We start from the raw sequence: 12,437 nt of genomic DNA, 5'->3' as shown, positions 1-12,437 counted from the left end.
TCATACTCAAGTCAAAAGAAAATCACCAATGTGCTGTCAATAAAATCAAGCCTCTCCATCACCGAGCTCTTTCATTTCCTTTACTGATTTATCATTATTGTTTAGGGTTGAATTGGGTTGTTTTTCATATGGATTTTGTCTCTAGATCTTCGTTTGTTGTTGCCACTGTTCTATTAAATTAGAAGTGGCCACTGCAGCGACTACCACAGAATTTGGAAGCCGATGCTGTTTTGTAAAATGAAGACACAGAAACACTCCTTTCTATACAGAATCATGATTCGTTTATTTCAGTGACTCCAGAAAAACAGATATCTTTTTTTTTGTTTGCAAAGCCATATTTAAGTGAAAGGCAAGAAAGTAATGAAGTTACCATATTCATTGATAGTTGGGTAATATGAATTGTTTTAATCAGGAGCTATTAGAAATCAATGTAATTATTCATATTTAACAGTTGTGGTGTGCATAATTTTAACCCCTGCATTGGCTATGGTTAGAGAGCAGACTAGAGATGAGAATTTTGGCATCTTTTCAGTTCTGTTACTGGCTCGAGTGTCTCTAGAGCTGTGAATATTTCTGCAGTGAAAATCAAGTATCCATTGTTTTATAGAATAAATGCATTCTTGATGAATTGCCTTTAAAGAAAATCCCAATATATCAAATACTATTTTCCTATTAGCTAATGTTACAAAATCAGAAATATATTTTTCTGGAAATAATCTTTTTGCAAAAGAAAAATTCATACTTATCCTTGGATGTTATCTTGCTGCTTGAAAAAGTAACGAAGTCATATTTAATAATCCAGCCAATGTTTCAACACACACATTTAAAAGAAAAAGAAATTTCTTGTACTAATATTGCTCCAAGTGATACTTTAAATGTTGTGTGAAATAATGAGAGCTTGAAGGAAAATAAGAGCTGCAATGAAAAATAAATGTATAATAAAAAATTACTCAGCTATATATATTCTCTCAGTATATGTCCATTAAGTAATTGATAGGTGTTGAATTTTCTGTTATGAATCCAAAGTTAATTGAAATTTGGACTGTGCCCTTGATTTTTTTCATAGCCTGACAAAAAGAAAATGTCGTATAAACAAACACATTTTACATTATGATGTGCTAAGTGCCCAATAGAGCAGTGAGATTGTGCTGGGGAAGAACAGCAGGAGAGACTGACTCTTCCTTTACAGAGGTAACCTCTGAGCAGGGTTTTGAAGGGTGAGTAGTAGTTTAGAGTAGGAGAAGAGCACAGACTCTGGAGCTGGACTTCCTGTCATTACTTCCTGAATGATCTTGGGCAAATTTACCTCCTTCATTTTCTCATCTGTAAAACTGGAATGGCATCTGTAGCTACATCAGAGGCCACTATGGAGAGTTAATCCATGTAAAGAACTTAGAACATTATATTGAGCATGGTAATGACTCAATACATGTGCTGCTGTTTGTTCCACTATTAAGAATGAGAAAAATGTGGAGGCCGAGGTGGTGGATTGCTTGAGCCCAGGTGTTCAAGATCAGCCTGGGCAACATGGGGAAACCCTGTCTCTGCAAAAAGCAAAACCATAAATAAATAAATGAACAAACAAACAAAAGATTAGCTAGGTGTAGTGGCCTGCACCTGTAGTCCTAGCTACTCAGGAGGGTAAGATGGGAGGATCACTTGATCCTGGCGGCAGAGGTTACAGTGAGCCAAGATTGTACCACTGTACTCCAGCCTGGGTGACAGAGTGAGACTCTGGGCTCAAAAGAAAAAAAAAAAAAAAGAGAGAGAGAGAGAGAGAGAGAGAGAGAGAGAGAGGGTAGGGAGGGAGGCAGGGAGAAGGAGAAACAGAGAAAAACGTTTTTGCAAACAGGTAACAGCCATTTTTTATTCTGTAAAAGTTCAAATTGCTTCCTCCTTAATGGCTTTTACAAATGAGCAATTTAATGCAAGATGTAGAAAAGAAATGGAAATAGGGTATAACCATTCAGAATAGAACCACGGAGGCCCTGATTGATGAGAAGGAGAAGAAGTTACCATGCATCAGAGGACTACCTCATGACACGCTATTGTGACAGGTACTTCAGATTGTCACTGTGTTGTTACCTGATGCACAGGAAGTCCCTTTTCCACACTGGAGAATAGGCAGTGAAACAGTGACAGCTGAAGAATGAAACCGCTTGACTACAGCACACCACTGAGGAGGCCCTAAGAGACTGATACACAAATTACTACATTAGCTTAAGCCACGTTAGTAACCCCTGTCTGCTCAAAGGGTTTCCTTTCTCTGCAGATTTTTACAAGAAATTTTTACATGAAATCAGTAGATAGGATGAAAGCCTCTGAGTCAGTGCATTTGTGACAGGTAGCCATTACAATTATGGAAGATGTCACTTGCTGGAAATAAGTTACTTGGCTAGTAACAGGTTACTTATTAAGGTATATAAATCAGGATGAGGAAAGTAGAAAATATAGTGAAGAATTACACAAAATCAGAACAGAAGAGAGGGCTTACTAGGTGCTCCCTTTACCCATGGATTTAAATAATCACTGAAGTAACCAGAACTCGAAAGCCATTGATTTTACAATGAACAAGAGATAAGGGAAGCAAGTCTTTCTGAAATCCTGGCTTGGACAGCCACATCATGATTATTTTGGTAACCAGTTGCCTGGCTTACAGATTTTTCATAGGTGATTCGTTTTGTATATTGAGCTTCTAATTTAATCAGATAATGCCTATGTTTGTTTCTTTTTGTGTATGAATTAGGAACTCAAGGAGAAATTAGATTCCAGTCACAAGCGAGACATAGAAGGCATGGGAGTTCCAGAAATCAAGTATGGAGATTCTGTCTGCTTTGTACAGCATACAGCCAGTGGTCTGTGGGTGACCTACAAAGCACAAGATGCAAAAACTTCCCGCCTGGGACCTCTGAAAAGAAAGGTGAGAGTCAGAATGTCTGTGTACAGTTGTTTTACCCTGAGTTGGAAGCAACTAGGCAATAGAAGTGATTCTGAGAATCAGGTGGACGTGATTGTGATTTACTTCCTACTATTCAGAAGAGTTATTTTGTGATAGATTGTACACAGTTTCTTCCATACTTCAGCCTAATTTGGATACTTTGACCCCATATTCAATGGGGGAATAAAGCAAATACACAGCAAATCTGTAAGGAGGAGATGACATGCTTAATGCACTCTAAAACCCGATCTAAATGGCTTTTGGTGATTTGCTGTCTTGGGATTATCCACATCATTGCTCCCTTCATTTCAGTGGATAATTGAGTTATTGTGCAGTTTTCATAAAAGACTAAATAGATCTCTACAGAGAAAACACAGATTGCATAATAACAAGCCCACAGGAACCCACTGGCAGAAAGAAGAGGTGTTGTGGAATGACAGTGTCCACAGATTGTATCTTGATTTGAGTGGTGCATCACAGCCTGCTCCAGTGAGAAAAACTAGCTTGGGTGCATGCAGCATCTTTTCACCAGAAAGTCAATTGCCATAACAGTGTTTCTTTTGGTGGGAACCAAATAATGGATGTCAAGGATGTGATGCTTTTATCCCTGAAAAACCCTTATAAAATATGGGTTTAAATAGTCAACTAGTCCCAGAATAAGGTGCTAGGAGGTACTATGCTCTGTAGTTGAGGTATAGCAGCCTAAGGTAGTCATGATGAAAAGTTTTCCAGAATGCAGGTTGTGGTAAGAAAGGATGTTGAGAATGAACATAAAGTAATATCTTAATTTTGTGTAAGGCAACACAGACTAGGAAAATATCCAGAAAAGGGGAAATGAAGTGATCAAGAGGGGATAGAAAATACAATAAATAAGAGGCCACATAATCTGGCTTGTATGAGACCAACCCTTCCTCTGAAAACAGCTGCACAGGCTGGATACAGTACCTTCAAAAAAAATGGAAGGTTTCAATAACCAAGCCAGCCAAAACATACGCACAAAATATTGCACATAGAACATAAGTGCACTGAGGTGAGCCCCCCTTCGTCTTTGTTTTCCCCCTCAGCACATTTGCTGATTTGCAGAACTAGGGAATGGGATCTTGCATTAGATCAGTTGTGCTAAAGAGTCAGATTAGACATAGGTTCAGCTAAGGCTTCTGGGACTCGGGGGGCCAAGAGTCCAGAGTAGAGAGAACTGCAAAAACATGCACCTAAAATTCTACATGCAGTTTCCTCTAGAATCCTAAGCTGACCATGGATGGGGTGTGAAGCCAAAATAGTTAACGCAAAACTGCTGTGATCATGAAGAGCAAAGCAGAGATGTTGACATTATGACAGTACTAGGGATACACAAGTCAGGGTTCAGGGTGTGACAAGTTGGAATGACCCTGGGAAATACAGTAGGCTTTCAGTTGATCTTCAGAAGAGCTACACCCCGGGAATGAGGGCTACACGTTGGGAATAAGAACAAATGGAAAATAAATGCCAAAAACCCATCCTCTATTCTTACCAGCCTATCAGAAGAAAATTCAATCCTCTATAGAGTACAGTAATACCGTCTAGAGCCTCTACAGTCTTTCAAACCTGCTAAGGCAATGGTAACATTTAAAGAAAGTAGAATTTGTGGATCTTGGCTGTAACTCTGGGTGGGCAGGGACACACTCCAAGGACTCTGCAAATGTGGAGAGATCTCATTTTGCATTGTTGACTTACTGTACCTGTCCATGCCTTTCTCTTCTAGGATCATAGCTCGCACATTCATTTAACTGTTAGAATGTATGTGTGAATTTGGGAGGTGCTTTTATGAACTCTATCCAGCTGGTGCGATGGTGCTCAGCCCTCGGCAGGGCTACGCTGCTTCATTTCCTAGGAAGCAATGAACAAAGCAAATGAACAAACAAAAGATTAGCTAGGTGTAGTGGCCTGCACCTGTAGTCCTAGCTACTCAGGAGGGTAAGATGGGAGGATCACTTGATCCTGGCGGCAGAGGTTACTCTCTAAAAATACAAAGGATGTCTGAATCTGTGCTGTGTTTTATGAAATGAACAAAACAGTAATCAAGAGAAACCAATCAAGCACAAACACAATGAAACACCTGATGAGTAGCCACTTTAAAGCACCCTCTTTCTTATTCCCACCTTAGGCTTCTTCTCCCTGCTCTTCAGTTGTAAGATTTCTCCAAGAGAAAGAAGGACCTTAGGAACTGGGCTGCTGAGATCAGTAGGGTTCATAATAACAACATTCTAGCAACTGCGTCTCCCCCCAGTTCTCATTACTTTCTCATTTGGCTGGCCAGTTTAAATGTGTTATCTGAACAAGCAAAACCTAAGAATTTTGGTCTTTAAGGACCAGAAATCTGGGACCCAGGCCAAAGTAAACATAGTGGCAATGTATTACTAAACCCAAATGCAGCATTGCTAACCAGTTGCTGAGGTGTTCTGACAAAGGAATATTTTCTAACAGTTAGTGATTCCAATGGTAACAGTATCCTTTGCTAATGCTCACACTGCAGTATACAGATGGGATGCAAAGTCTTGTTTCAAAAATGAACAAGCCTGAATTCTAATTCATCATATCAGGAAGTACCTTCAAAATAATAAAAAGCAAGGAAAAGATTTTTCACATGGAAAGGAAAATAAGTTGTTTCTTTAAGCTAAAAATGAGAGAGGCCAACAATCTTTATTCTATAGATACCTTCTAGAGCCACACGTTTTGTCTGTGTTGACATGTAGACTTCCAGGATCTACACATTGTCTGTCTTTGCTTACTTCCATCAAGAAGAAACCATGTCAGGGAACTTGGATCAGGATTTGACTTCGACTTGAACCAGGATCAAACTGTCTCACTTAACACACTTGATCGTTTTAAGGGAAAAAGCCACTGACCGCCACATAAAAAGTGGGTAGCCCCTCCCAAAAACATGGTGTCATGGTGTCCTTAGTGACAAGTACATGTGCTTAGCTTCCAGATAACTGGTCTAACATCCGTACTATACTGCCTCTGATAATAATAAACATTCATTGAGCACCTATTAGATTCTAGGTACCATGCCAAGTGATGACATGTAAATCATTGAATCCTGGCCGGGCGCGGGGGCTCAAGCCTGTAATCCCAGCACTTTGGGAGGCCGAGACGGGCGGATCACGAGGTCAGGAGATCGAGACCATCCTGGCTAACACGGTGAAACCCCATCTCTACTAAAAAAATACAAAAAAAAAAAATCATTGAATCCTGCAAACAACCCTCTAAGATAAGTCTGTTTGCAGATTGGTGAAATCCAAAGCAAATGGGGTTTAAGTAACTTGCCCAAGGTCACACAGCTGGTAAGTGGCATAGCAGGACTAGACAAAGGTCTGCTGATATCAGAGCCCGTGCTTTCAAATTGACTCCCTAGCCTCCAAGAGAAGCCAGCTACCACCTTGAGCTGCTTTCCCCAGTCCTACAGTTAACTCACTCAGTGTAGTTGGCCTTCAGTGGAGAAACCAAGCCTGATCCCAGTACAGGGTTTTGCTTTACATTGTCTTTTACTTCAGTTCATCTCTGGAGGAAAAGACTTTGAACACAGTGACTTTTCCCATTTCCAAGGGTAAGATTCCACGTTCATTTTAAGAGAAAAATCGATTATGAGATACGTTATCACCCTTTCATATCTAGGCCTGAGGAATGTGTCGTAACTCATACCATGATGGCACATAAAATTTCATTTTCATCAAAGCACTGTGTCTAAGGAATGATTCACATGTCACTAATAGGGCATATGGGTGCAATAACTTCGCTAATGTCCCATTCTCAAAATGGACCCAGGGGAGCTTATTTGGGGAAAGGAATAAGAGGGATGAGGGAAATACTGCGGGAAATGTTGACTGTCCATATGTGGAATAATTGTAATCTTAGAGCTTCTGTCCCTTGCCACGTGGGTAGGTCATACTCCATCAGGAAGGCCACATGGATGATGGATTAACACTGCAGAGATGCCAGCGTGAGGAGTCCCAGGCTGCTCGGATCATCCGGAACACTACAGCCTTATTCAGCCAGTTTGTCAGGTATGTTAGCTCCTTTCCTCCTCTACCTAGTGAGTTTGACTCTGTGGGCTTCCAACACCACCACCCACCTCTTTTTGATACTGTGAATGTTTTCAGGAAATAACGATACACCAGCAAAGAGTTTTACCATCAAGAGCTTGAGACTGAAACAGATTTCCTACACAGGTGAACTCCTACTAGCTTCACCCTTTGCTCAACAAATGTCCAAGCTCCATTAGTTATTCAGATTGGAGTGATGAATATCCAAGATCTTTGCATGCAAATGAAGTGAAAAGAGTGGGAGTGCATTGGTCCATTTTATATTTGTGTGTAAAGAGAAAAACAGCAAAGAGGAACTGATACACTCCCCATGTATTACGTACGAAGGGTTTCTCCATCATTCAGAATTGCTGCTATGGTTTGGATCAAAGTAGCTTTGCACTGGAAGCCTTGGGTTACCCAACTGTGGCTGTGGCTTAAATGAGAAAATTAACTGAACTGCCTGCTTGGATCATAATCCCTCCAGTCTAAATAATGCTTCCAAAACAGAACTCTGTGGATTGTTTTCACCAATTACCATGAGAAACTGATTCTGTTGTCAACTGTGCAGTGTTCCAAGATCATTCTCCTCTGGTAGGAAAATCTCTCGAAAGCCAAGGGGTGTAAATTACATGTGTGAATTTGCATGAAATGAGAACTTTGTTTTAGATCTTGACTTTTCTTGCTGTTGAAAGACTGCAGTCCAAGGGATGTGTATTAGGAAACAGGCTGGGCCGCCGTTGCAGTTCAGAGTAAACTTTTACCTCTTGTTTAGGTAATAATATAAAGTAGGTAGGTGGTTTAGGGAAAATAGGTGGCCTAGCTACTGGGGCTCAGGTTCCTTCCATCTTGCTGTTCTGACATCTCCCAAGATTCTTAAAGTGCATCCCTGGACCAGAGCATCAGCATCACTTGCAAACTTGTTAAAAAATGCAGATTCTCAGGTTTTACCTCAAACCCACTGAATTAGATACCCTCAGAGTAAGATCCAGCAACTCATATTGTTATAGGCCCTCCAGGTGATGCTGATGCATACTAAAGTTTAAACACGACTGCCCTACTATAGAAATCTTAACCTTGGCCACATGCTAGATTTATCTGGGGAGGTTTTAATACCCTGATGCCCAGGCTACATCTTAAACCAATTGCATCAGAATCTGCAGATGTTGGATCCAAATGCCGGTATTTTATCGAAGCTCCCTAGGTGATTCTGACATCGGCCTCAGTTGAGAACTGCTGTCCTGGGATGTTTTTCCATTCACATGGTCAAAATGTCCAGAACAGATAACTCTATAGAGGAAAAAAGCAGAGGCAGAAGTAGAAAGAGTTACCTACTTTCTACCTAGAAGTAGAAAGAAGTAGAAAGAGGCAGAAGCTGGGGTGTCTTAGGGGGAAAGGGAGAGTGGCTGCTACTGTGTAAAGCTTTCTGGAGAGCTGATGAAAACGTTCTGAAACTGATCATGGCAAAGGTTGCACAACTCTGAATATTCCCAAAGCTACTGAACCTTTGAATTGTACCCTTTAAATGGGTGATCATATGATATGTGAACTGTATTTCAATTAAGTTGTTATTTTAAAAAGTCAGTGGGAGTTATGTGCCTGACAATGGGAAAATTATTTTTAAACATCTTTATTGAGGTAGAATTTACATATTACAAAATTCATCCTTTTAAATGTACAGTTCCATGAGATTTTGTTTGTTTTTTGTTTGAGATAGGGTCTCACTGCAGCCTTTCCGCCATCTGAGCTCAAGCAATCCTCCCACCTTAGCGTCCTGAGTAGCTGTGACCACACATAAATACCATCGCACCAATTTTTTTTAAATTTTTTGTAGAGATGATGTCTCACTATATTGCCCAGGCTGGTCTCAAATTGCTAGGCACAAGTGATCCTCTCACCTCAGCCTCCCAAAATGTTGTCATTATAGGCATGAGCCGGCATCCCTGGCCAATTCAGTAAGTTTTAATATATTTATTTGCAGAGCCTTACAACCATCACTGCAGTTCAGTTTTAGAACGTTTCCATCCCTCCAAAAATATCTCCTATGCTCATTGCAGTTTATTCTAGTTGCCACCCACAGCCCTAGGCAACCACTAATCTGCTTTCTGTCTCAATTTAATACATTAATAAATCATAAAATATGTTGTCTTTTGAATCTGGCCTTTTCACTTGGCATTATATTTTTGAAGTTTATTCTTTTGTTTCTTCGCTTATTTATTGCTGCAGAGTATTCTTTGTGTGTGTGTGTGTGCATGTATGTGTGTGTAGAGTGAGAGTTCTGTATAGATAGAGATGCACATATATCACATTTTACTCATTTAGTTGATGAACAGTTGATAGTTTCCATTTTGATTACTAAGAATAATGTTTTTATGGATATTAGTGTAAAAGTTTTCAGATATGGTTTCTGTTTCTCTTGGGTAAATAGGAGTGAAATTGTTGAGTCGTATATAAATTTGTATAACTTTTTGATATATTTTTATTGTGGTAAATATATATCACATCCAACTTATCATTTTAGCCATTTTTAAGCTTAGTGTCATCACCACTATCCATCTCCACATTTTTAAATCATCCCAAACTGAAACTCTGTATTTATTAAACAAGAACTCCCTATTCTTCTCTCCCTCAGCCCCTTATAACTTCTACTTACTCTTTGCTTCTATGAATTTAGCTATTCTCGGTACCTCATATAAGTGGAGGCACACAGTATTTGTCCTTTTGTGTCTGGCTTATCTCACTTAGCAAAATATCTTCAAGGTTTGTCCATGTTGTAACACGTAACATGATTTCATTCCTTTTTAAGGTTGAATAATATTCCATTGTATGTAAATACCATGTTTTATTTATTCAGTTGGGTATGTTTAACTTTATAAGAAACTGAAAAATCTGTTTTCCAAAGTGGATGTACCATTTTACATTTCTCTTAGAAATGACTGAAGTTTCTTTTCATTACATCTTTTCCTCCATTTGTTACTCTGACTTTTTGATTGTAGCCATACTAGTAGCTATGATACTAGTAGATATTATCGTGGTGGTTTTAGTTTGAATTTCCAGAATGAATAAGGATACTGGACATCTTATGTGCTTATTAGCCATTCATGTATCTTCTTTGGTAAAATGTAATTAAGCATTTTACTTTTTCAAATTGGGTCATTTGTCTTAAAATTAAAATTTGAGAGTTTGTATCTTCTGAGTTTTTTGCCATATTTATGATTTGCAAATATTTTCTCTTGGTCTTTGGCTTTTCTTCTCATTTTTTTAAAAATAGTGTCTTTTGAAGCACAAATGTTTTATTTTTGATTAAGTTCAATTTAACATATTTATGGATTGTGCTTTTGGTGTCATACCTAAGAACTCTTTACTCAAATCATCATGATTTTCTCCTCTGTGTTTTTCTAAAAGTTTCAGAATTTTAGCGTTTACATTTAGGTCTGTGATCCATTTTGAGTCTATTCCTGTGCATAGTATGAGGTAAACGTTTAAATTAATATTTTTGTATGTGGCCATATGGATATCAGATTTTTCCCTGCACAGTTTTCTGGAAAGACAACATTTCCCCATCAAGTTACCTTGGCACTTTTGTCAAAAGCCAAGTGAGCATAAATGTGAGAGTTTCTTTCTGGGCTCTTAGTTCTGTTCCATTGATCTGTATGCCTGTCATTATTCAAAAATAACGCTGTCTTAATTAATGTACCTATAGTAACTATTGAAATAATGTAGAGTGAATGCTCCAATTTTATACTTCTTTTCAAAATTATTTTGGTGCTTCTGGGTCCTTTGTATTCCCATGTGAATTTAAGGGTGAGTTTATTTCTGTCCAAAAAAATTTCTGCTGGAATTTTCATAGGTATTAAATTGAATCTAGAGATCCGTTTTGGAGGACTGTTAGCCTCATAATATTAAGTCTTCCAATCTACAAACATAATATGTCTATTTATTCTTCTTTAATTATTTTCAGGAAGATACTGTGGTTTTTATTATATAAGTCTTGCACTTCTTTTATGAAATGTATTCCTATGTATTTGATTCTTTTTGGTGCTACTACAAATAGAATCATTTTTTTATTTCATTTCAGATTATTTTCTGCTGGTACATAGAAATTAAGTTTTAAAAATATTGGACTTATGTCGCTGACCTAATTGAAATTATTTATTCAGTGGGCTTTTTGGGGAGCAGGTGGATTCTTTAGAAATTTTTACCTATAGGATTATGTCCTCTGTGAATAAAAAGAGTTTTATTTTTTTCTTTCCAATAGGGATGCCCTTTATTTATTTTTCTTACATGATTGCACTGGCTAGAATATCCACTACAATGTGCAATAAAAGTGATGTGAACAAACATTCTTGTCTTGTTCCTGATCTAAGGTGGGGGTGGGGAGAGGGCAGGAAACATCAGTTTTTCACCATTAAGTGTGGTTTTGACTGTAGGATTTTTGTAGATGCCCTTTATCAGGTAGAGGAAGTTCCCTTGTATTCCTAGTTTGTTGAGAGTTTTTCTCTTGAATGAGCATTAGATTTGGTCAAATGCTTTTTCTTGGTCTATCGACATGATCATATAGTTTTGTCCTTTGTTAATGTGGTTTATTACATTAACTGGTGGAAAATCGGGTATTGGTGTTTCTGTTACTGTTGAATTGTTATCTTCTACTTCAATTCCATCAGTTTTTGCTTCACCTATTTTGGTCTCTGTTAGGTGCTTATATGTTTATAACAGATGTATATTTCTGATAAATTTGCCCTTTTGTAATTTTAAACTCTTTTCCTTTTTTCTCTGTGAACATTTTTGTCTTAAGTCTGTTTCATAGAGCCATTCCAGGTGTCTTAGGTGCAGATAATGTTTTTTGTTTGTATGGCATATTGTCGTCAATCCTTGTGCTTTTAACCTATTTGTGTCCTTGAATATAAAGTGTGTCCCTTGTAGACAACATATATTAGATTTTTAAAAATAGTCTGACAGTCTCTCCCTTTCATTGGTATGCCTAATCCATTTATAGGTAATGTAATTATTTAGATAACTGGATTTATGTCTGCCACTTTGCTATTTATTTCTTATGTCTCTTTATTTATTTATTTTTTAGTCCTCTGTTCCTCCTTACTACCTTTTTTTGTGTTAAATACATATTCTCTAGTGTAACATTTTAATTATTTTGGGTTTTTAAAAATACTTTTTTGAGGAGTTATTTTCTTTTTTCTTTTCTTTTTTTTTTTTTTTTTTTTGAGACAGAGTCTCACTCTGTTGCCTAGGCTAGAGTGCAGTGGCACGATTTCAGCTCACTGCAAGCTCCGCCTCCCGGGTTCACGCCATTCTCCTGCCTCAGCCTCCCGAGTAGCTGGAACTACAGGTGCCCGCCACCATGCCCGGCCAATTTTTTGTTTTTTGGTAGAGACGGGGTTTCACCATGTTAGCCAGGATGGTCTCGATCTCCTGACCCGCGT

General features: G+C 38.3%; 1 protein-coding gene across 1 annotated transcript in view; it reads left to right on the top strand.

Moving 5' to 3' along the window:
- RYR3 (ryanodine receptor 3) overlaps positions 1-12,437 on the top strand; it is a 396,626-nt gene that overhangs the window by 88,490 nt on the left and 295,699 nt on the right. The window contains 2 exon segments of the mRNA XM_033190880.1: positions 2,747-2,920; positions 6,860-6,981. Coding sequence (XP_033046771.1) covers positions 2,747-2,920; positions 6,860-6,981 — 296 coding nt within the window.

This window comes from Trachypithecus francoisi, unplaced genomic scaffold (genome assembly GCF_009764315.1).
Source record: "Trachypithecus francoisi isolate TF-2019V2 unplaced genomic scaffold, Tfra_2.0 Lachesis_group3, whole genome shotgun sequence".
Classification (NCBI taxonomy): Eukaryota; Metazoa; Chordata; class Mammalia; order Primates; family Cercopithecidae; genus Trachypithecus; species Trachypithecus francoisi.
This window is presented reverse-complemented; position numbering and strand designations above follow the sequence as displayed.